Source organism: Asterias rubens, chromosome 8, assembly GCF_902459465.1.
Source record: "Asterias rubens chromosome 8, eAstRub1.3, whole genome shotgun sequence".
In the NCBI taxonomy this organism is placed as follows: domain Eukaryota; kingdom Metazoa; phylum Echinodermata; class Asteroidea; order Forcipulatida; family Asteriidae; genus Asterias; species Asterias rubens.
Genome location: NC_047069.1, coordinates 5,310,980 through 5,336,387, shown reverse-complemented (window position 1 = coordinate 5,336,387; position 25,408 = coordinate 5,310,980). Strand labels below are relative to the sequence as shown.

General features: G+C 38.8%; 1 protein-coding gene across 3 annotated transcripts; it reads left to right on the top strand.

The window, feature by feature from the left end:
* Nucleotides 1–313: 313 nt before the first annotated feature.
* On the top strand, nt 314–24,909 carry LOC117293811 (pirin-like). Of its 3 annotated transcripts, XM_033776262.1 has the most exons (10): nt 314–407; nt 4,669–4,890; nt 6,711–6,803; nt 9,062–9,142; nt 10,993–11,199; nt 11,753–11,882; nt 12,614–12,696; nt 14,035–14,101; nt 18,406–18,489; nt 24,621–24,909. In XM_033776262.1, the coding sequence occupies exons 2-10, from the start codon at nt 4,669–4,671 to the stop codon at nt 24,623–24,625; spliced, it is 972 nt and encodes a 323-aa protein (XP_033632153.1). In that variant the 5' UTR covers nt 314–407; the 3' UTR covers nt 24,626–24,909. The 3 variants fall into 3 exon arrangements, with proteins under 3 accessions (XP_033632153.1, XP_033632152.1, XP_033632154.1); XM_033776261.1 differs by lacking the exon at nt 24,621–24,909 and having other exon boundaries at nt 18,406–18,777; XM_033776263.1 differs by lacking the exon at nt 24,621–24,909 and having other exon boundaries at nt 365–407; nt 4,712–4,890; nt 18,406–18,777.
* The last annotated feature ends 499 nt before the right edge of the window (nt 24,910–25,408 follow it).

Below are 25,408 nucleotides of genomic sequence, written 5' to 3'. Positions count from 1 at the left end.
AAGAGTGACATGGAGATGAGTGGGCCTATTCTGTAAAATTCTGTGTTTTGATTGGCCACATCACCACGGACCAATCAAAAGACAGATATGGAACGCATAGGCCTACGTCACTGCACGTTTATCCAATTAAATGATTGTATCCAATTAAATCGCTGGTTCTAAAAGCAAGTACCCGTCTTTTTGCGGATAAAGACATGGGACCAGTCTCACCGTCCGTGAAAAAAACTAAGCTTAATGGATCTTGTGGTGGCGCTATTTAAAGGACCGTTAACAAAACTAGACCATGACTAAATTAACATTTTGGTGGCGCTATTTAAGGGGCCCATTAATTTGTTTTTAAAACCACAAAACAACTTTTCTTTGCTTGTCAACACTTCTGGCAGAGAAAGACCGTGTACACAGCATTGGTAAGAAGAGAGTGGAATGTAATAAATGCTCAAAAATGTTTAAATATTTCAGTGGCAATGGTGAAAAACTTCTCTAGCAAATATTTTGCTTGAATCCTAAAGAAAAGCTTTTGACTTGAGAAATGTAAAATAGGCCTAACACTAAACAGTAACATTACACACGTGTTAAAGTGATGTGTGTGTCGTGATCAGACCAATGACTCGACAAATTTACGTTTGCTCACTCTTTAGTCTTTTCTCTTGACTCTGGTTAGTGTATTAATGCCACAATATGTTTTATTTTGTTTATGGAGGAATAATGTAGACCCAGTGACTGGGGCGCTAGATTAATTTTTTTCCTGAAATTTTGACATCGCATATCGGTCATATTTTCTTGGCATCATACGTTATCGACCCTCATATGTTTTCGAGCCCCAACTGTTAATATTCCCGTTTACCGCGAGATTGTGCAAGCTGCACCGGTGAAAGAAGCTATGCAGTTTACTCACATCACGGTCTGTATTTTCATCAGGCTTAAAGCCAGTGGACACTATTGGATTGGTAATTGTCAAAGACCAGGCTTCTCACTTGGTGTATCTCAACATATGCATAAAATAACAACCCTGTGAAAATTTGAGCTCGATTGGTCGTCGGAGTTGCGAGATAACTATGAAAGAAAAAAACACCCTTGTCACACGAAGTTGTGTGCATTCAGATGCTTGATTTCGGGACCTCAAGTTATAAACTTGAGGTCTCGAAATCAAATTTGTTGAAACTTACTCCTTTCTCGAAACTACTCCACTTCAGAGGGAGCTGTTTCTCACAAGGCTTTTTACTACCAACCTCTCCCCATTACTCGTTAACAAGTAAGGTTTTATGCTAATAATTATTTTGAGTAAGTACCAATAGTGTCCACTGCCTTTAATCATGCTGAGAATAACGTTTCCTGTCGTTGGTTATGCTCAAACATTTATAAAATGATTGATTTTTGGTACAAATCACTTGTGCATTATTATGCCAACATTCAAATGAGTCAAAGAAACATCCAACCTCGAAAGTTCAAAACAAAATTACTATCTGCTAGATTGAGTTTCATTCTGCTTTAGTGACTAGATGGATCACGTGAGGTGGTTACTATTTGGGATTCTATGTTGTGCCAATATGGGGAAAAAATTAAAATATTTTAAAGTGGAAATGACAAATACAATTTTTTTTATTAACTGCATACTGTAATAAATTTTGATAAAGCGTAATAAATATTAAGTCTACATTAAAGAGAAAATATCGTAGATTGGTTTCTTATCTCCTGAAACCAAACATTCCTACTGGTCTGAAATGGGGGAAAACGCATTGTTAAGAAGTGTGTGTGCTTCAAGGGGGGTGGGGTGTTTTACTTTCATGCCTTATGATATCTCTGGATTCTAATATATTAGCCACAATGCCTTAGGACAAAAATGTAATTAAATTTGTTAAGTAGTAATTGAATCATATTTTTGATTGATTTTGCACGCCATACTAGCTTCTGAATATTTAATAAAATACCAACCAATGAAAGGTGTGAAAACATATGACGTAAAACATATGACGTTGCTCCAATGTCGTGCATGCATAAGCACTGTTGTTGGCGGACTGTCTCTCACAACGTAAAACCAAAACTTTAAAAATGTCAACACACCATGAAGTGTAAGTGTTATTGTTAAAAAATTGGATAGATGATTTGAAAAAAAAACCATTCAGTTTTTGATTGTGAACAATTTTCCTGTTATCCTACTGAAAACCCATGACACCAGGATATGTCAAAATTTCGGGGGAAAAAAAGGAATCTAGGGCTAGGCGCCCCAGTCACTGGGTCTAAGGAATAATTACTCGTAGAACTATTTCGGTTTCGTCTGCTATCGTCTCCGGGAGCAATAGCGGATGAAACCGAAATAAAAGTGCATAAAATAAAAATAAATAGTTCTAGGAATAGCCCCACTTGTGTGGCCAAGGCTAGCTGAATCCAGGATTCAGCTAGCCTTGGCCACACAAGTGGGGCTAGTTCTAGGACTAAGCTCAGGAGTAAGGAATAAATCATGTTTCATGTATGTTGGTCCTTTAGAAGTTTTATAAATATTATTATTATTGACCATGTGCTTTCTCTCACAAGCGAGTGACTTAATTCAATTCAAACTTGCATATTATTAGCGACACAATGTTTACAACAATATAATTCCAATCCGAGTTTTAACCCCCATATAGGCCTAGGGCAGGCCTAGGTGTCAGGTTACTTCTAGAAACTATAAGGCTCCCCCATCATGCCCGTGAGCCTTATAGGGGTCTAATATTTTGGGCCTCCTTAACGCTATATCGTATGAGGTCCTGGTTTCGAGGTGTCCCTAAAATCGTGGCAAATCTTTTACCTCTCTGTGCGCGATGTAAACAGTCCCTAGATAAAAAAATTGTGGAAACACGTAAGGCTCCACTGGTTATTTGCACTTGTAAATGCAAAAAGTTTGGTATTTTAGGCGTTTCTACAAGGTACAAAAATATGTCATAATGTTGAGGCCATAATATAAAAAAAATTGCCCACCGAAAAAGTTTCATCAAACACTATTTCAAAATTCATGATGATCAAATCATGTGACTGAATATTTTGCTGAGCATTCTGGGAAAAAAATACAGAGGCTTAAAGAAGCCATGTACCTTATATTATTTTCTAATATTTTTTGAGACTTTTATTTTTTAACCCTCGTATCAATGTTATTATTAATATTAAAATTTAAACATCAGCTTGTTGATTCAACTATCACTGTTCATTTATACGCTTTATTATAAATATTAAGAGAAAAAAAAGAAGAAAAAAAAGAGAAAAAAATCAGATTGGAAAGCCAGTAATTATTCACACTTTTTATTATTATTATTTTTTTTTTTCTTTTTTTGTGCAAGTTACCATGGTAATAAAAAAAAATATTTTGAATAAATTTTAAACAACTGCTGGCTATAGAGTCATACACAGAGTCTCAAAGAACACTTGTAGTCACTGCAGATGTTTCTTCCATGTATGGCTTCACCGGGAAACCATACTTTCTCGTTTGCCGTGAAAACAGGAAAAACTCAAAACAAATGGGGCCAGTTGAAGTCATCGAAGATCGGTGTGTGTGGTGTGAACATTTCAATGTCCATCAAGTTTTAATATGTTTGCATACTTCATATTAACAAATGAAGATAATTAGGGCATCGGTTGATATATTATGGCATCATTATTTTTCCCAATTCAAAGAAAAAGGCATAATACTGTGAAAACTGGTAAGAGGAGGATACGTTTTTAAAATCAGCGTTGATAGTAGTTATGATAACATAACCCTCCTCCCGACAGCTGCCAGGCTGGAGGGTTACGAGATTCTCTCGAGCGTATAACACGTATAATTTTGACAGCTAGTCACCAGATTTGCCCCATTTTTACCACTTTCAAAAATCATGACACAAATTCTAAGTGCACAAACTTAATCCTCAATGTCTAATGAACACTCAAATCACCATTGAGAAATCATTTTTGAAGAAAAAAAATGACAAAAACTTACCAGATCCCGGAGCGAATTCCCAGGTTTATATTTTGAGCCTGTCGCATCGCTTTGCAAACGTTTTATTTTTTGGTTGGACTAAACCATTCTGTGAAAGGGGTGTTACAAGGCAGGGCGTGCCCGTTGTACGTTTACATTGCCCTCCGTTCACTCATAACTTTATGGCGCGCACGCACTGCCTTGTAGACAAGGCAGTGCGTGCGCGCTGTTGGTTTACATTGCCCGCCGTTCACTCATAACTTTATGGCGCACACGATCCTATCTAGTCCACCTGTAATCTAAGACCACATGGCCTTTTAGTGCCTGAGCAGATAAGAGCAAAGCACTCAAGCTCTGGTGTTTCTGATCAGCAGAGTGTAGGTTTGAGTCCCAATCGTGACACCTGTGTCCTGAATCAAGACACTTTTATGATACTTCGGATGGGACATAAAGCCGTTGGTCCCGTGTGTTGTGTAACGCATGAAAAAGAACCCAGTGCACTATCGAAAAAGAGGAGGGGTTTGCCCTGGTGTTCCTGGTCTGATTGGCAGCATATTGTGCCAGTAGCACCTTGTATTCCATTACATGGTATTTTAAAGAAATAGGTCTCATACTTCAATACAAAGCTCCACATACCTTGCAGGGAATAATACTGTAAGCTTTGATACCCCTACGTGTGTGATAAAGCGCTATACTAAGGACCAAGTATTATTATTAATATTTTTCATCATTTTTATTTAAAGATGTGGGTCCGACTTATCAGGATTATAATTTTGATCTTGGTAGCTTTGGAGGTGACATCATCCAGCAAGGCTCACGTCGCGTTAACGGAATCACTCCAGAACGGTGTGCTTATTACAGCAGCCAACCATACAATGTCTAGGTACATCACTAAAGCTGTGTTGAGCAATGAGCAATCTGAAGGAGTCGGGGCTCGTGTAATGCGCAGTATTGGAAGGCCAGAGGTGAGTGCAATCAATATTTGAAGGAAAAAAATCGGAAAAGTTTCCGTATGGCGCCACCACTTTTTCATTCGATATGAAATAATATAGTATCTAATTTACCTCAATGAGATATCCCTTTTTGTAAAAAAGGGTGAAAAAGTGGTGCTGCCATACGGAAAGTTATCAAAAAAATCAGATTTAAATTCTTTTTAATTTTTTATAATAGGCCACAGATGGCCACTCTAAGGTGAGGGCTACACTTCACTGATTTTGGCTACCAACCCAAATTAACTGCCACCAGTGGCACTTTGCCGCCTACTCCTTGGGCTGAAATGGGGGCACCCCTTTCAAAGTCTGTAAGGATGTAGACATGGGTGTCAACCACTAGGAGCCTGGCTGCTGGATGGTATATTACCTCTGTCCGAGAGTGAACTTTTTAAATGATGTTCGAAATTGTGTGTGTCAGTTTTGAAGTCTTCCGTTATTATACTGATGGGTTGGTGCTGAAACGATAAATAGTATTTTCGCACAAGTTTATACACTCAAAATATTGTATGTTGCTGAAACTCTCCTACCATTCAAACCCATTCAAATTCCATCTCTCACATTTTCCCATTGTTGCTGTACACACATTGCATTACCATTTGAACAGTGTGGATAGTGAGCTTTCCATTCAACTGGGTTTGAGTGATGCATACACTACACCTGTGTTTGTACCCAGTTGAATGGTTTCAGATGGTGCATGAACCTAACAGTGAAGGTATGTTGACAGAGTGCATCTGGAATGAAGCTGCACCTCCATTCAAAGTCATTTTGGGAGTCAACCATTATGCACAGTTATCACACCATTCAAAACCACAAAAGTGAATGGTTTTGAATAAGGGAAAAAAAGGGTAGCAACGAGTTCTTAAACTGCCGTTAAAAACCGGCAGGGTCCTGGCCGTGTGATAAAGGCCCTCCCCTTCAGCTCGGGCCTTTAATGCATGGCCACGATCCTGCCAAATACATCAGAATGCAACACAGTTGCAACAAATGCAACGAAATGCAACAAGGGATTTTGTTGTTGTTTGTGTTGGGACTGATCAAGGTGTTTGTCCTGCTATATGTAGTGGTGACTTGCCTAAAGGCTAGGTCCCACTGCAGCGTCAAGGATAACGATAACTACGCAAGGAGAACGCATTCAATTGGTTGAAAGAGCGTGTGGGTTTTCTGCGCGGAGCAATTCAAATTAATAGAATGCGTTCTCTTTGCGTCGTGGTCGTTATCGTTTTAGTTATCGCTGCATTGGGACCGGGCCTTTATATGTAGGACCATGAACTCAATCTCAACAATATGCAACACCAACATGAAGTCTTGCCTGCTGAATGCAACAAATTCAGTCAAAGAATGACACCCGAGTTGACTGCTAAATGCAACAGATTACAACATTTAATTCCATTTGCTGCGTTTTGTTCGCATTTAGAATGGTTTCAAGATGATAAAGTAAGAAACTCTGTTAAACTTATCTGTTCCATTGCATGGAGCTCTGTACATGTCATTGCATTTTTATGATTGAGACAGTTTTTTCGGATCTATGCATTCGTACGCATAGATACATCCTCGAATTCATGTGCTAAAATGGCGCGGCGAGACCATCACCCCTGGCAACGAGGTTGTGGGCTAACCCGCACAAACGTATGAAAAAACAACCGATTATTAAACAGCTGTAGCTGGTCATTATCAACTGTTTAAACACCCCCATGTGACGCGCTCTCTGCACTGGCATGATGATATTACGCTGGTCAAAAAAAGTGAAAATGCACTGTGATTTTTTGACATGTTTCTTCATCCCATTTCCTCAGCTACAAAACCTGGATCCGTTCTTGATGTTGGATGAGTTTAAAGCCAAGAACTCTGGTGGGTTTCCTGATCATCCGCACAGGGGCTTTGAAACGGTAACTATATTTGTTTTATTTGACAAACTAGGATTAAAATGAAAGATAAAATATTTTACATGAATTTTGGCAGAGATCACTTGTTGCCTTTTTCATTCAAATTCGCAACAAATAGTTCACATCAGTTCAAATTTGCTCATCTCTCGCGAAACAATTGCTGCAAAAACAGCCCTGTGGTTTCAACATTTGTATCACATTCGCATTCACAGGAAGTATGAACCAAGGTTCAAATCCATCTATCTGGTTGCCTTGTATGGTCATGTCCAAATCGGTGGCTACATCTCTGGCTACGGTTGGATAGCTGCGTCATCATGTGTTGAAGTATAGGACTTCCTTAGGAAAAGTCAGAGCCCTAGCTGATGAATCTTTCGATTAATTAAGATCTAACCTACAAATCACAATGGCGTCGGTCTACATGACCTTGAGGATAACCTTCAAGATCTTGGTTTATGTGTACAAATGCCTCAACAACACAGCTCCTGGCTATTTATCCTCTTTGCTGTCTCTCCATCGGCCTGGCCGCCCAACTCTATGCTCAGCATCCGACACTACTCGCCTCATGGAACCTAACTCAATCAAGCTTCTCAAGTTAGCTTCAAGTCGCACATTTTCTCATTTTGCTCCACACACCTGGAATGCACTCTCCACCTCAATCAGGAAATCTGACTCTCTTCGAACATTTTAAACAAGTGTATCAAAAATTCTCTGTACCCTATCTAATGCGCTGCACTCTTAGTGGCGCTATACAAGTGCCCAATATGTATGTATGTATGAGGTCGTTCACACACCGTACTAAAGTTGGTGTCAGTCCACTTAGACCGGTTCGGGTTCAACTTTTGTGTGTGTGAACGCAAATAAAGTTAGACCGGATCGGGTCTAAACCCCAAAACTTAAACCGTCCAGCGAGGCGGTCTAAATCTAAACCAGTTCGGGTTTATCTTTTAACACTGCGTGTGGACTCACAATGGACGACCCATTGTGTGGTTCAATGCACACGCCCGGGACCCGGAGTGCTTGTATTTTTTGGGGTATATGTATGCTGTCGTCTCTGGTGCCGCTTATCGAGTTGGCGAAACTCTCTCGATCCGTTTGTGCAGTTTATTTACAACGGTCCAATTTTGATTAAATTCTGAAACAAAATTATTTTTTCCAAGCGTTTTTTGTTGAGTGTCCTACAATAAATTGAAACTGTTTTCATCCGTATACTTCGAGCGCAGCGAAGAAGCATGGATACTTTGTAATGCTTCTCCCATGCACAGCGCTGCCATCCATAGTGATCAATCTCTGATATCCCATAATTATCCTAACGATCCCGTGGATGTGCTTTTCTATTGCCGTCACCGTTACTAGCGTGGTGTACTTTCAATCTAGCAGAATGAACTGCCGTGGGTGCGAGGCTGTGTGTAGGGGAAATTCCCCTTGGCAAGCAATACCACGTTGTTGGGAAAAAACTGAAAAAGTACATGTAGGCCTATTTACGTAACTTGCACGTGTGAAGCTGTGTTAACGAATCGGAATAAAAATCGCGGCACCAGCTTTTGAGAGATCGCAATTTCCAATCGATTGAGGTACAAACTTTTATTAAATAAGAACCGATGGTATAAAACACAAAAAATAAACGTGTTCGGATTCATGGAATATGGATAATATTTTGGTGAGTTTTCTCGGCTGTTTGTATCAATATTTTGTTTGTTTAATTATTTGTTTAAGAGTCGTGTTCATGTTTATTTTAAGTGCCCGTATCCTCCCAACGGTAGAACTGTTTTTCGCGTTCGGTTGAGCCATTTTTATCCAATATATAACATGTTCTGATGATCGTCCAGTGCACTCAGTATCTCAGTGCGTGAATCTGATGAATAAAACCGGATGTAAGAGCAACGGGGTCGCGTCTGCTTTGACCTCTTAAAACCGCAGATAAACCGGATCGGGTTTAACTCTGTGCTGTCTGAACGCAATGGGTTTTTATTTTTACGACCACCCCCTGCTGCTCGTAAAAGTTAAACCGGTTCGGGTCTAAGTAAGTACGCTGTCTGAACATACCCTATGTATGTATGTATGTATGTATGGAAGTTGAACATGCGCTAATAGTCTCTTGTAAACACAACAGTAGCAGAAGCGGCCAATTTGGATATCTGGATATGGCCTATGCTTTAATTGGTTGTGTTCTAATTGAAGGTACACACCTGTGCTAAAAGCTTTATTGGTAGTTGTTTGTAACTCTCATGATTGAATTAGTAGTTTTGTGTTTTGGTTTTCAGGTGACCTATTTTCTTGAGGGAAAGTTTTCACATGAAGACTTTGAAGGACATGCTGGGATCCTAGGGCCAGGAGACCTACAGGTATGAAGAATTGATCGCAACCTAAAGTTTGCAGCCCTGCATAAAGCCCGTTTCATACTTCCTGCGAATCAGAATGTGAAGCGAATTCTGACTTCACATGGCTGTTTTCGTAGGGAATGTTTTGCTGGAGTTCAACTGTTGTGAATTTGTGACTCAACATTCGTACTGTGTTCGCATTCGCAAGAATTATGAATCGGGCTTTAATGATGTCACCAAAGTGCTTGGGCCACCTGACAATAGTAATACCCTCCTCCGCTCAATGTTGTTATTGTTTTAGGAGTCTTTCCTCACTTTATGATTGAGTCACATTGGTTCAGGGATGTGATTTCTTTGTTTTTATGAAATTGGGCCTGTCACCAGTCCACCACAAGTATACAGAGAGCATGTTGCCACGCATAGTAATAGTTTTCATATAGCGCTTTTCACACCTGAAGGGCGTCTCAAAGCACTTCCATCATTATTACCCCTGGTCACTGGGCCTTAAATCATTCCCTAAATCTTCTCAGCTCTCTAGGGAGTACACAGCCTGTGCAACTTGCGGTAACAGGTACCCATTTACCCCTAGGTGGAGAGAAGCAATTGTAGTCAATTCTCTTGCTCAGGGATACAACTGTCACAATTGGGATTCAAACACCCACACTCTGCTGAACAGAAGCACCAGAGCTTGAGTTTGGTGCTCTTATCCGCTCGGCCACGGCACCCTATATATATGCATACATAAGTGAATATCGACACGCCGTCTGGGATTCGTAGCTTGTTCTCTTTTTTTAGCATTACTGCGGAGTGTCATGATTTTGTGCCCTTTTGTTTCCTTATAAAGCTGTTTCTTCTTGTGTAAAACCATTGGACACGGTTGGTAATTACTCAAAATAGTTTATATCATAAAAATTTGGTAACGAGCAATAGAGAGCTGTTGGTAGTATACAACATTGTGAGAAAGGACTCCCTCTGAATGCACACAAATTTGTGCATCAAGGATGTATTTTTCTTTCATTATTCTTTTGCAACTTTGATGACCAATTTAGTCCAAATGTTCACAGATTTGTCATTTTATGCATATGTTGGGATACACCAAGTGAGAATACTGGTCTTTGACAATTACCAAAGGTTCAAGTGCCTTTAAAGCACACGGACATCAAATAACAAACCTGTGAAAATTTAAGCTCAGTCAATCAGTCACTGGAGTCACAAGAATTGAGGGAAACCACCTTAATACGCTTTTACTGTTTTTAGACATCAGGATTTATTTCTCAAGAACTATAGACTTTTAGGCCAAACTATTTAAAGGGAAGTTTTCCACCGCTACCATCTTAATTTGAACCTTGTGAGTTATCTGTAAATCTTTAAGTCCATGTCAAAGTGAGAATACTAGTCTTTGACATTACCAAAGGTGTCCAGTGGAGTACCTTTAAAGACACTGGACACTATTGGTAACTGTCAAAGACTAGTCTTCACAGTTGGTGTAACTCAACATACGCATAAAATAACAAACCTGTGAAAATTTGAGCTCAGTTGGTCATCGAAGTTGCAAGATATTATTGAAAGAAAAAAACACCCTTGTCCCATCATGGTCACACGAAGTTGTGTGCTTTCAGATGCTTGATTTGGAGACCTCAAATTCTAAATCTGAGGTCTCGAAATCAAATTCGTGGAAAATTGCTTCTTTCTCGAAAACTACTCCACTTCAGAGGGAGCCGTTTCTCACAATGTTTTATACTATCAACCCCTCCCCACTACTCGTTATCAAGAAAGGTTTTATGATAATAATTATTTTGAGTAATAACCAAAAGTGTCCACTGCCTTTAAACCAGTTGTGTAATTTGTTGGTTTTTGTTCCCCTCAATTTGCAGTGGATGACGGCAGGAAGAGGCATCGTCCACTCTGAGATGCCAGCATCTGATGGGATGAACCATGGCTTACAACTCTGGGTCAATTTGGCCAAAGAGTACAAGATGGTCAAGCCCGCATACCAAGAATTGCTGAGCAAGGACATCCCAGAAGTAGAAAAAGATGGGGTCAAAGTTCGCGTCATTGCTGGGGAAGCCTTGGGGAAAACGGTAAGTAAGAGGCAGTTAAAATGACAATTCTGAAAGATGGCGTTTCGGGGTTGAGGAGCAATTAAGTTGATAAGTTGTACTTAAGGTCTCAACAGTTCTGTGTTACATGTATGTACCTGACCACAACTTTGTTGGCCAACTAGACGATTTTATCCCTTAATTTTCGCCCTAAATTATACATTTTCCATTGACAGCCTTTTTTATGGAGGATCGGTTGTTTTAAAACCTTGTATGCAATAAAATCTTTGTAAATTGATCGAAAACCCACATTGAGAAATCATTCAATTAACTGTGCCCCGCATCGCCCTCTGTAGGCAAAAGTTGTCCATGTTTGATTAGACTTGATCCAAGACTGTGTATTGTACACAATCTGCAGGCTTGCTGCACACTGTACGACAATTCTTGCGGATGGGCGTCATCTTATTTTGAACCGTGTAATCTATTATTGCATTAAACCATGATTGCTGTGTCTGGTCTTGCATCAACAATTTTCAAATCTGAAAGTTTGGTTTCTAAAACTAACTAGTTGGTCTGTTTACTTTTGTTGTTCTAGTCCAAAGTTTATACCAGGACCCCTACGTCCTACCTAGACTTCACTCTGCAGAAAGAAGGTGTAGTTGATCAACCTATTCCACTTGGATGGACAGCATTTGCGTATATTCTCTCTGGCAAAGCCGCCTTTGGTAGGATTTAGGAACACTGTTACACTATAGATGGATTGCACATGACATCGTTGACCACCATCTCTGATTAAACTAGCCGTGATTCAAGGCTGTTGGCGTAGTGTGCCCCGGCCCGGTGTTTGTGCTGTACATTGTACAGCTAGCAGTAGTCATGAGTACGGTCATGTCTTCAACGTCGTGCGTGTGGCTGATGTACCGTACGTGTACCATACAGATTGTACATGTACAGTATGTATGTGTACATACGCTGTACGTATGTGTACATACGCTGTACACATATTATATGCACTGTGTTATGTAGGGGGGGGGGTGGGGGGTGCGCTGGCGGAATTCTGTGGTAGGGACTGGGATTTTGCAGGTCGCGGCTGGCTGGAGCGCCTTGATCAAGGCTATGATTAAACGTGCATATGTGAAAGGCTATCCATTGGCTGAGAGTTGTGCCACGGTCTACCTGCTTGCACTTTTTCATTTTATCATAAAATATGGCATTAGATGACGCTAAGTGCAATTCATCTATTGTTAACCTTCCTTTAGAAGATACTTTTCCAATAATAATAATGCCTCCATGCCTTCCCATACTAAATTAGTATGTTCTCTGCCTTGTAAAAGTCATAGAGCTTTGTTTAGTGGTTTTTTCTTTAGTACTGTTAGTACTGTTTTCATAGAGCATTATTAAATATGAGTTTGGAATTGAATTGAACTGAATATTTGTTATCATTCTCTCATGAAAGGCACTGGTGACAAGCAGCAGGAAGGCAAGCCACATCATACGGTTTTGCTGAGTGACGGGGACCATGTACACATCGAGAACAAGGTAATAAGAAGATGTACACTCGGTGTTTACATTCACTAAACTATACCTTCTCACTATGTAGTTGAAAGTTTTCAATTCTGATGTTTGAGTTAAGCATTATTCATAAATACCCCTGACAATTTCGCTAGACCGATTAGTGGAGAGCGCATCAAGTGGAGGTGTTGAAAGACACTGGACACTTTTAGTAATAGACCTATCCATTAGGCTCCCCCCATGGCGCACGTGTGAGCAAGAACACGTGCGCCTCTCTAATGCAATTCTGCACAACTCTGCCTCGCGCGCCAATCGTACGCGCACGCATCTCAGACTTTATATAGTGTCAGACTTTTGGTTGTGCAATGGGTTGTGATTGGTCAATACGCATTAGTGCGGAGCTCAATGGATCGGTCTATTCTCAAAGACCAGTCTTCTAACTTGGTGTATCTCAACATATGCATGAAATAACAAACCTGTGAAAATTTGAACTCAATTGGTCGTTGAAGTTGCCAGATAATAATGGAAGAAAAAAAGCACCCTTGGCACACGAAGTTGTGTGTTTTCAGATGCTTGATTTTGTGACCTCAAAATTTTATTTTGAGGTCTCGAAATCAAATTCGTGGAAAATTACTTCTTTTTCGAAAAGTACATTACTTCAGGGGGAGCCATTTCTCTCAATGTTTTATACTATCAACAGCTCCCCATTACTTGAACTACCAAGTAAGCATTTATGCAACAATTATTTTGAGTTTACCAATAGTGTCCAGTGCCTTTAGGCATTAACAAAATCAATCTTTTAAGTAATGTGTATTTTATTAATAAAACATTGCCCTAGTTTTTCTCCCTTTCTGTATTTTTTCCAAGAGAGGGCAGTAAACTAGTGCTATTTGTGGTTGGGTGCACCACACTAAAATATAAGATTCACATAGCAACCAATGCTAAAAACATCCGAATTCCGATATACTATAAAAAGAATATTTTGAAGTCACACTGGCTCTTGAAAACAAGCCTAATAATTTTTCCATCAACTTTTAGAACAAAGAAAACCTTGTGGGGTAGCAATGTTTCATTGTGTGGTTTGTGAAGCACCCAGTATGTTTGCATGTGTCAGCCTCACGCACTCACCGTTTTTTTTATCTTGGTAATCGAGGACTCTTTATTTTTTCCATTGTTTTGACATTCATTTAGCAACGTCCATTTTATCCTTGCTCTTTCAGAACACCCAGATCCCCATTATTCAAATCATTGGTTTCAGCAGGAAGACACCACCCCACACAACCCATTGATTGCGAGAACTTCAAATCATTTGATTTGGAACAAAGTTGCTGAAATAAATTTCAATATCTTTCCATCCTGTTATAGGAGACGGAGCCTTGTCGTTTTGTGCTTATTTCTGGCAAACCAATCGGAGAGCCCGTTGTCCAGCATGGTATGTATAGTAATACATCAAAAACATTCTAAAATTCAATAAGATAAGTTTCCAATCAGGCCCAATTTCATTGAGCTGCTTAAGCAGAGAGTGATGCTTAAAGGGAAGGTACACTATTGGTAATTGTCAAAGACCAGTCTTCTCACTTGGTGTTTCCCAACATAAGCATAAAATAACAAACCTGTGAAAATTTGAACTCAATTGGTCGTCGAAGTTGCGAGAAAATGATGAGAGAAACAACACCCTTGTTGGACGAATTTGTGTGCTTTCAAATAGGACTTTTAAAAAAGACTTCTAGCTAGAAGTCTTTTATTATTTTAGTGAGAAATTACCTCTTTCTCGAAAAACTACGTTACTTCAGAGGGAGTCGTTTCCCACAATGTTTTATACTATCAACAGCTCTCCAAGAGTCGTTGTCAAGTCAGTTTTTAAGTTAATATTTATTTTGAGTGATTACCAAACGTGTACCTTCTCTTTAACACCTTTCTGCTAAGCAAAAATAAGCAGGATACCAGTCACAAATTGAACATGTGAGATGGTACTTTGGCTGGTAACCTTATTGTAATAAGTATAATTTTGTTGTGGTTAGATACTTTTTGTGATTTAGCAGTACAGAAAATACTGCTTACCCGGACTTGCACGTGACAGCATCTCTGGTCGCGGCAATCAAGAGCGGACACCAACCCTGAGAAATCTGGGAAAGGATTCATGCAAGAATTGTTTCTCTAGTTCAGATGCTCTAATTGATGCTTCTTAATCAACGGGGGCATTTCAGATGGAATAATTTTGTAGGATGCTTAAAAGACACTCGACATTATCGGTAATTATCAAAGACCAGTCTCCTCATTTGGTGTATCTCAACATATGCATAAAATAACAAACCTGTGAAAGTTTGAGCTCAATTGGTCGTCAGAGTTGCGAGATAATAATGAAAGGAAAAAACACCCATGTCACACGAAGATGTGTGCATTCAGATGCTTGATTATGTGACCTCAAATTCTATGTGACCTCAAAATCAAATTCGTGGAAAAATTCTTCTTTCTCAAAAACTACGTCACTTCAGAGGGAGTCTTTTCTCACAATGTTTTACACTATCAACCTCTCCCCATTACTCGTTACCAAGTAAGGTTTTATGCTAATAAATATTTTGACTAATTACCAATAGTGTCCACTGCCTTTAATACTACAAGTAAGCTTTTGGGTAGGAATTACACAATTCTTTTACCGAGTCATTACAAAAAATTGATCCTACCTTTTAGATCTCATTCTGTGTAATAAAATGATCATCACCAGGGTTTGAATTTGGGAGAAAAATACTCAAGGCCCCGGCTCTTATAGCTCAAAATGTTGACTGAACTAGAATTGTTTGTACAAAACCAGAATGAGAGAAAAACTCCCAAGTCCTGCAAGGCTTTGAATCTGTCTAAAACTAGCACCTTGACAAATATTGGCACAGGACCCTGGCAAAATCCAGGCAGATCAAATTAAGCTAATCTGCATAATTGATGTTGAGGCATTCAGCATGAGAGAATGCGCATGATACCTATACGTACGTAATGAAAAATTCTGTAGTTTTAATCCCTAGTATGCATTAGCATGACTGCAGTAAATGGCTGTTTACCATGAAGCAGGTTATGTTACATGTATAGGATAGGTTTGCCAGTTGATCGGGTCTGGCCGGTGATCGAGTACGACCGGACATTGGGTCCGAGGAATAGGTTTCCATAGGCTCAGATCTTTGCGTCCGGTTGAACCATATCACTATCAACATGGAGGAACTCGCATCCATACCGCCTTTTTAGAGCTGCATAAACAAAAAAGTAGCTTAGAACAACAAAATTATACTCACCAAAATATGGTTACCACCCAAAATACCATTCCACATGTACCATCTGTGACTGGTATCCTGCTTATTTTTGCTTAGCAGAAAACTTTTAAGCAATATCTATTAAGCAGCTCTTTGAAATTTGGCCAGAGCCTATTTTCGTGGCTCTGCTTACCACTGAATTCTGCGCTTACGTTCACCATTCTCAGCCGAAGTTCGAGGCTAGCTGTGTAAGTGCAGAATGAGGGAATAAAAGGATTGCGAAGAGGTCTTAAACGGCCATTTAAAACTGGTAGGGTCGTGGCCGAGTGATAAAGGTCCGAGCCGAAGGCGAGGGCCTTTATTGCACGGCCACAGCCCTGCAAGGTTTTAAACGGTCTTCTCACTTGGTGTATCACATCATATGCATAAAATAACAAACCTGTGAAAATTTGAGCTCAATCGGTCGTCGAAGTTGCAAAATAATAAGGAAAGAAAAAATACCCTTGTCACATGGAGTTGTGTGCTTTCAGATGCTTGATTTCGAGACCTCAAATTCTAAACTTGAGGTTTTGAAATCAAATTCGTGGAAAATTACTTCTTTCTCGAAAACTACTCCACTTCAGAGGGATCCGTTTCTCACAATTTTTTATACTACTAACCTCTCTCCATTACTCATTACCAAGTAAGGTTTTATGCTAGTAATTATTTTGAGTAATTACCAATAGTGTCCACTGCCTTTAAGAACAAGTCTCTACTCTTTTATTCCCATTCATAAATGCCATTTTGGTTAGAAGGCGTAATAGAGTAGAAAACTCTGTAAATACTGTTTACCGACGTCTGAGCTCTGTATGTGTGGAAATGCGCAAATGCATCCTCGTATCCATGGGCTAATGGCGCAACGAGATCAATCACCCTGGGGAACAAGGTTGTGCCCTAACCTGCACAATGCTATTCGAAAAAACAACCGGTTATAAACAGCTCCAGCTGGTCATTATCAACTGTTTAAACACCCCCACGTGACGCGCTCTCCACCAATAGGAATAGCGAAACTGTCTGTGGTAATTATTAATACCTAGTAATGTGGAGTGTGCACGCGCAAAAGCACACACTTACCTGTGAATTACGTTTGATGTAAAAAAACAATGTCTGCAGTTTTAGAACCTTCAGCCTAAACTCAACTCAGAAAGTACTACTACTTGCGTTGTAATTGAGAAATTAATTTGACTTTAACTTGAAGATTGCTTTATCACTGCTTTGTAATCAAGATAATCGACAATGTATGAGCAAGGTTGCTCATGATACATATTGATTGATGTCTGAAATTGTATTTTCAATCATAACACTCTAACAAAATAATCCAAATGATGAAATAACAAAAACACATTTGATCACTTTCTTATTAGTTTATGGGGGAGCAAGGAGGCAAAGATGTTTTTTGCACTTTGTGGAAAAAGCTTTAAACTGGGCAGACATGTACTTTATACCAAAACATTAAATTTTAGTTAAAGTGCCATCTCTAAATTGGCCTGTGGTGGCCTTCGCGGCCATTTTAATTCTGATATAAAAACTACATAACTCGAAATGTAACACACGTTTCAGACAAGCGCTCCAGACAAGCGCTCCAGAGTTGCATCGAACCAAACTTTGAATTAAGTACATTAAGTTGCAGTCGTTTGGAACTTCTCTGGAGCAACTTGGTTTCAGACGTCGATCTTGTCATGAGCTGAGGCCAATGCAAATGTTATGTTAAGTTCGCCTGTCTGGAAAAAAAAGTTATTTGGGTCAACCTAGAGTTGCTCTTAATTTATTTTGTTGGGCGCGACTCTGGAGCGCCTGTCTGAAACCTAGAATTTCATTCCAGTGGCTATGTATATGTTTGTCGAGTCCTACAGTTCAAAAAAAGCATTAAGGTCTGCCATTTTAAAAACTTTTTTAAAGCAAGACACTAAACCAGTTTTTTGCTTCGTCCTTTGGATGGGACATAAAGCCATACGTCCTGTGTGTTTTGTAACGCACGTAAAAGAACCCAGTGCACTTAGCGTAAGGAGAAGGGGTTGGCCCTGTTGTTCCTGGTTTGATTGGCCATTTGTAAACCATTTTAAGCAATAGCTCCACATACCTTGCCGGAGAAAATACTAAGAGCTTTGATGCACCCCTGGGGGTGTGTGATAAAGCGCTATATAAGAACCTTGTATCAGAATTTAGAATAGCAAAGGTCGTTGGTTGGAATCCGACCGGAGTAATATGACTGTGATTTTTTTCACAGAACTTGGAAAAATACTAAATATACAGTGCTAAAACACATCGGTGTATAAAGTACAAACAAAGGTTGTGGGTTCGAATCCCATCCGAGTAAGTGATTTTTTTTCTGGGAAAGTACCGAGTCCAAATTAATATTATTGTTGTTGTTTTTATTTTAAATATCAAAGGAACACCTTGAAGAAGTGTTTATTTGTGGTTCTTTGTTTATTTGTTGTTGTCCGTTGTTTATCAACAGGTCCATTTGTCATGAATACTCAGGAAGAGGTCCAACAAGCAATCTCTGACTACCGCAATGGCGTGAACGGATTTGAGAAAGCTCGTAAGTGGAGATCCAAAAATGGAAGTAAATTCTAAATAATAGGAATTGCAGTGTTAAACGATGGACCCTGTCGGGGGTTGGGCGTGTGTCAAAATGGATGCTGGTGGTTATCGACTCTCTGAACGGAGCAGATTTTTCTGGACTTGAAAATCGCAAACTGGAGTGATAAATAATGCAACAAGGCAATTCCCATACATTATTAGAAATTGCTTTATCTGTCTTTTTAAATTATATTCGTACAAAACGGAAGGCATAATATGTCAAGTTATTTTATTTTATTTTATTTTGTTTTCTTACGCTTATTTGATTTTAGTTTATTTTGTTTTTTTTTTGTTTTTTTTTATTTTGCTTTGTTTTATTTTGTTTCATTTTGTTATGCTTTGTTTTATTTTTATTTAGTTTAAAGGCAGTGGACACTATTGGTATACTCAAAATAGTTATTGGCGTAAAACCTTACTTGGTGACGAGTAATGATGAGAGGTTGATGGTATAAAGCATTGTGAGAAACGGCTCCCTCTGAAGTGACGTAGTTTTAGAGAAAGGCGTAACCCCACAAATTTGATTTCGAGACCTCAGATTTAGAACTTGAGGTCTCGAAATCAACCATCTTAGCGAACACAACTTTGTGTGACAAGGGTGTTTTTTTCTTTCATTATTATCTCGCAAGTTTGGTGACCGATTGAGCTCAAATTTTCACAGGTTTGTTATTTTATGCTTATGTTGAGATACACCAACTGTAAAGGCTAGTCTTTGACAATTACCAATAGTGTCCACTGCCTTTAACTCATTTTATATAACACCCAAGCAGATCCTTGCCATTTGATTGGAGGATTGTCCGTCACGTGATAGCAAATAAAAGTACCATTGCACGCTGAGTCACTCGCCGTGCTTTTTCGTTCCATCCGAAAAGTACCATTGCACGCTGGCACGCTGCCAGCGTGCAATGGTACTTTTCGGATGGATCGAAAAAGCTGAGTAAAAACATCACTGCGTGCGCGTGTCTTTGGTAACGCAGCGCAGGTGTTACTGCAAGAAGGCATAGTAAAATTACTAGCATTCGGCTTCTACAGTTGAAATTGTTTGTTTTGAAAGTTGTTTCTTTCAATCAAAATGACAAAGTTCTACTTGGATGTTATATAAAACAAATAATGAATGTTTTTCATTCGTGCAATGGTGCGAATATGTTCATTCGTTGAAAGCTGGAATGTTCCATTCAACTCGGCTCCGCCTCGTTGAATAGAACATTCCATCTTTCAACTCATGAACATATTCGCACCATTGCACTCATAAACATTCATTATGTGTATACTAACCAATCATGTATAATACCTCTAAAGCCTGATGACCAATAATTAGTTTATCATATTATTTGAATGTGCATTCTAGTGTTTCGCAATTATCGGTGCATTTCACCATCGCGTCTCGGGCAACTGCTTCGAACGGACTAGACTTAATGCATTGATGCGCTTGATTCGCTCCGTTTTTTTTTTTTGTCACCTGATGAAATGTCAAGAGGGCAGACAATTTGTCTCCTTAATTGACAGCAGGGATATTTATTATCAGAGACTGCATCATTGAATGTCTGATGTATTCTTGATGTTTCGAGTTGTGTGGTTTGTGTGTTTTTTTAGCGTTTTTTTTTTAACTCTAAATTTCCTGTAAAAAAATTTCAAATTACAGCCTATGGCTATTCAGTAGAAGAACTAAAACTTGTCCTGCAAAATATGTATTGATTATTTTCCCCTAAAATGGACTCCCCCCCCCCTCAAACAACAACAAAAGACTCTGCATATCCCATTTGATTGAGATATTCAAATTTCCAGTGAACTTGGTCAAAGTAATGGCAATAACTAATTAAAGGGACACGTTGCCTTGGATCAGACGAGTTGGTCTATAAGAACCCGTTTGTAACAGTTTGTTATAAAATGCATATGGGTAGAAAGATGTTCTAAAAGTAGAATACAATGATCCACACATATTTGCCTCGACATTGCGTGGTTTTCCTTTTACTTTGGGAACTAACGCCTGTCGGCCATTTACGACTCCCATAAATGGCCGACCGTGTTAGTTGACGAGGTAAAAGGAAAACTGTGCAACTTGGAGGCATTTTTGTGTGGATCATTGTATTTTACTTTTACAAGATCTTTCTACCCATGGATTTTATAACAAACGGTTACAAACGCTTTCAAAGACCAACTCTACCTAACCAAGGCAACGTGTTCCTTTTATAACAAACGGTTACAAACGCTTTCAAAGACCAACTCTACCTAACCAAGGCAACGTGTTCCTTTTATAACAAACGGTTACAAACGCTTTCAAAGACCAACTCTACCTAACCAAGGCAACGTGTTCCTTTTATAACAAACGGTTACAAACGCTTTCAAAGACCAACTCTACCTAACCAAGGCAACGTGTTCCTTTTATAACAAACGGTTACAAACGCTTTCAAAGACCAACTCTACCTAACCAAGGCAACGTGTTCCTTTTATAACAAACGGTTACAAACGCTTTCAAAGACCAACTCTACCTAACCAAGGCAACGTGTTCCTTTTATAACAAACGGTTACAAACGCTTTCAAAGACCAACTCTACCTAACCAAGGCAACGTGTTCCTTTTATAACAAACGGTTACAAACGCTTTCAAAGACCAACTCTACCTAACCAAGGCAACGTGTTCCTTTTATAACAAACGGTTACAAACGCTTTCAAAGACCAACTCTACCTAACCAAGGCAACGTGTTCCTTTTATAACAAACGGTTACAAACGCTTTCAAAGACCAACTTTACCTAACCAAGGCAACATGTTTCTTTAAAGGGGTTTCACAAACTGCCCTTAAAAATTATTACAAATTATGTTGGCCCTGCAAAGAGCCTCCTTTTTTGCCAAATAACTAAATCGCACAATTTAGTATTATTTGTTATAGTATAGAGGATGTGACCTCTGACGTCACATGAAAACCATAACATGATTCGCGCGCATACCGCCGGGCAAAACCTTTGTGTTTTGGCAGCCAGCTAGAATGTGTGTACAATCTTACCATGACTACGTGTCTTTTTGCCCGGCGAAACATGACGTATACAGTGTTTTTTCAACAGAGGGCGGTTTGAATGTAAACATAGGTCACATCGTCTATAGTTTTTAACATAGGCGTTAGTAAATGTATAAATCAATAGGAGTGTGTGTGAAATTCAGTGATGGTGTATACATATCTAATCTCGTGTATGAAACTATGTGATAATATATAAATATAGTTATAAGAGTGTGTGTGAAATTTAAGAGCTAATTTGTCTCTCACAGAATAACCATCATTCTATCCGTCGGTGTCCTCCTGTCATAGAAACAATTCCACATTCTTGTGACTGTAATCATTCATTGTGATGGAGTAGGTTCATTTGTTATTTTAGCTTTTTTTTTTACCCGGAATCCAGCCCTGTCTAGGTAAACACACAGATTGGATTTCATGCGTTACCGTATTGGCACTTAAAGATCAGGTGTGTGATTTTTCTCAGGATTTTTCCTGAATTGCAGGAATTTCTAGAGCCGTCAGATTTTCTTGAGCATAAGCAAAGCAATCACCAAAGGGAGAAAGAATGAAAGGGCAAGGCCATTTTCATTGAGCAGAGGGCACATGAACAATCTAAAAGTCAATGTGAACTTTTTGAAGAGCACCAAGGCCATGACCGCAACGAAGGCCATAGTCCACACTTGGAAATAGTTCACATTTTGTCCAAACATGGGGTTTTTTGTACTTTTTTGGTGATGCACAGAGTCCGTAAACTTTTTGAATTGTAACATCTGAGAGTTCCAATCTAGAGTAAGGGGGAGGGGGTGCCAGTTCTCAAAGCCATTTTCAGGAAATTTAACATTCGCTAAATTCAAATTTTTTCAATTCATGTCACATTTATTTTCATATTGTCGAAAACACAGCATTACATATACAATGTAATAGCGTACAGAGTAGTTATAAACAGTCAAAGAAAATGAACAGTATGGAGGCCAAATTGATAAGCTGAGGCTTGTAGTAATCAGCCTGTTGACAGGCAGAGGCAAAGATAAACGGACAAACAGAGGACATTCGAATTGGAACAAAAACAACTTACAAACAACAATGCTTAACTAAAGTGAACATTTGATGTATATATGAAAAAGTACAAAATGAAGGTATACCTGGCAAAGCATTCAATGGAAAGAAAGCTATGTTTCCATGAATATCCATGGAGCATGCATAGTCTTCTAAATAATGGAATTCTCTGAATAGTTGTTTCTAAATGTTAACGTATTGACCAGAGTTTTGGTTACAGCAGTTAATGACCCAATTCACCGGACATCACCATCATAATAATCTTTGATGCACCCTTTTGGTGGGCATTGTCACTGCGTTACTCGGTGAAGTGCGCACCCATGGTGAAGCGACGTAAACACGTAAACATATCGCCCACCAAAATGGTGATTGGGCACAGTCACCGCGTGTGACGTGAGTGCAAGGGATCAGTAGTGGAACTTTTGTTCTCTTTGAAAGTTGTGACTCTATGGAATAATAATCATAAAATAATAATAATGGAAACTTTTAAAGCGTTGGTATTTGCCGCAAGCGATGCTCATGGTGCTGCTCTAAAAAATAAAATAACAAAAGTATTATCACATAAATAGAAAATAAAGTTAACAAATTGTCTGCTAGGGTCAAAACGTCAGGCCATGAACTATTGTTTACATTTAAATCATAGGTCCTTTTGTTAAGCAGTTTGCAACAACCAATTCTATTTTTTGATCCATCATATCAATCAAAGTATTTATATATGAACTTGAAATTTGAGGCTCACAAACTTAAAAACTTGCATCACCAGCATTGTAGTTTTCATTGAATTCATTTAGTTTAAAAAAAGCATTTATTTTTTAAGCATATAGGCCTAACAAGATTTTATTTATCACTGTTATCTTTCTTATATTTGTTATTTTCACAGCACAACATTGTGCTAATAATCACTGTTATATATTTGATGTTGTTTTGTTTTTCCCAGCACAGTATCTATGTTGTACTAATAATCATTGTTATATATCAGATATTATATTTTTACAGCACATTATCTATGTTATACTAATAATCACTGTTATATCAGATATTGTTATTTTTCCAGCACAGTTTCTATATTATACTGAATCACTGTTATACATATCAGATATTGTTATTTTTTTAGCACAGTTTCTATAATTTACTAATACTCACTGTTATATATCAGATTTTGTTATTATTCCAGCACATGATCTGTAATAAGTATGTTTTTAAGCGTTATATGATTTAAATTATTATAATTTGTGTGACTTGTACAATGATATGGATTTGTAATCTAATAAAAAAAATATATACCACAATTTCAAAAGAAATTGACTGCATAGAACTCTCATGGGAGAAGCTGAGTATTGTATTGCGAGTGAGTTTCACTCGACCTTCTTCAACAATATAATGACGTTTTCTATGACTGCCCTGTTCCAATTCTGACCTGTTACATACATTAAGTCAAGGCTCTTCAAATAAACAGAACAACCCCTTCCAAGCAAATGTGATGCTAAACTGTTGCAGTCAAGATGGCAGTGCACAAATTTGACCAAACCCAACTTTTTTCTGGATTTTGGGGTTATTCTACTAAAATAAAAGCCCACAGACAGTTCAGAAGAAGTACATTTACATGTGTGTGTTGTCACAGATGCCAATGTTTTTGTTTGTTTTTTGGTGTTTTTATTTTTTTTTTTGTGGGGGGGGGGGTACAGTATGCTTTTGTGACATATTGTGGGACAACCCCTTCCACTCCCACCTAAACAAGTGATGATATAAAGTAATGCCAATCTGTTGCGGTCAAGGGGGGTGTTAAAAGTTGACCAAATGCAACTTTTTTTCTCTGGAATTTATAGTTTATTCTACTGCAAAAAGCCCACAGGCAGTCCAGGAGAATTACATTTACATGTGTGTGGTGGCAACAAATGCCCATGTTGTTTTTTTCTTGACACAGTGTGCTCACTGTTGAAAACTCCAAACCAAACCTCTTCCTGAAATGTCTTGAGACCTTTTGAAGTGGACGGTCTGAAGCTCCAGAAAGTGGTTAGGTTGCCAAAACTAAACACTGCATTCTCCCAGGTTGACCAAAACAACAAGCTGACTGTGAGAGATCGGGGAGTGTGAAAAGAAAAGAGAAGAGCGAGAGTTTCGTGGAACCTATCGTAGGAGCCGAGGAGGAGAAAAAAAGACCTGATTCCCAAAGCACCTCATCTAAGCAAGTCTTGGGCTTTGTTGACACTAAGAGGACGTCTCATACCTTCTTCAGTAAGCTGCCTTCAAGACAGGGTTAACGTTCTCCTCCTGACTGCTCATCAACCACCGCCGGAGAGGAAAGCGACACTATCTCCAACGGTGCCGGATAGACAAGATAATCGGATTCAACTTCATTTGGTAAGTTGAGCAAATCCTTTGCTATTATTAAGTCGATTTGATGTGTTGTTATTTTATGAAGTGTCCTTATTCTATGTGATAATTGGAAAGGAATTGTGACACAGTGTAAGTTCGGACATGTTTCTTTAAAGGCACTGGTCACCTTTGGTTAATGTCAAAGACCAGTCTTCTCACTTGGTGTATCCCAAAATATGCATGAAATAACAAACCGGTGACAATTTGGACTCAGTTGGTCAGTGAAATTGCTAGAGCCTGTGTTTCACCAAATTTGTGTGCTTTAAGATGCAAAGTATAATGCTTCAAGCCTGAAGTCTTTTAATATTTGAATGAGAAATGACCTCTATCTATTAAAATTTATTTTACTTCAGAGGGAGCTGGGTATCACAATGTTTTACAATCTACAGCTCTCCATTGCTCATTACCAAATACAATTTTATGCAATTTTTTTTGGAGTAAATACCAGTAGTGTCTAGTGC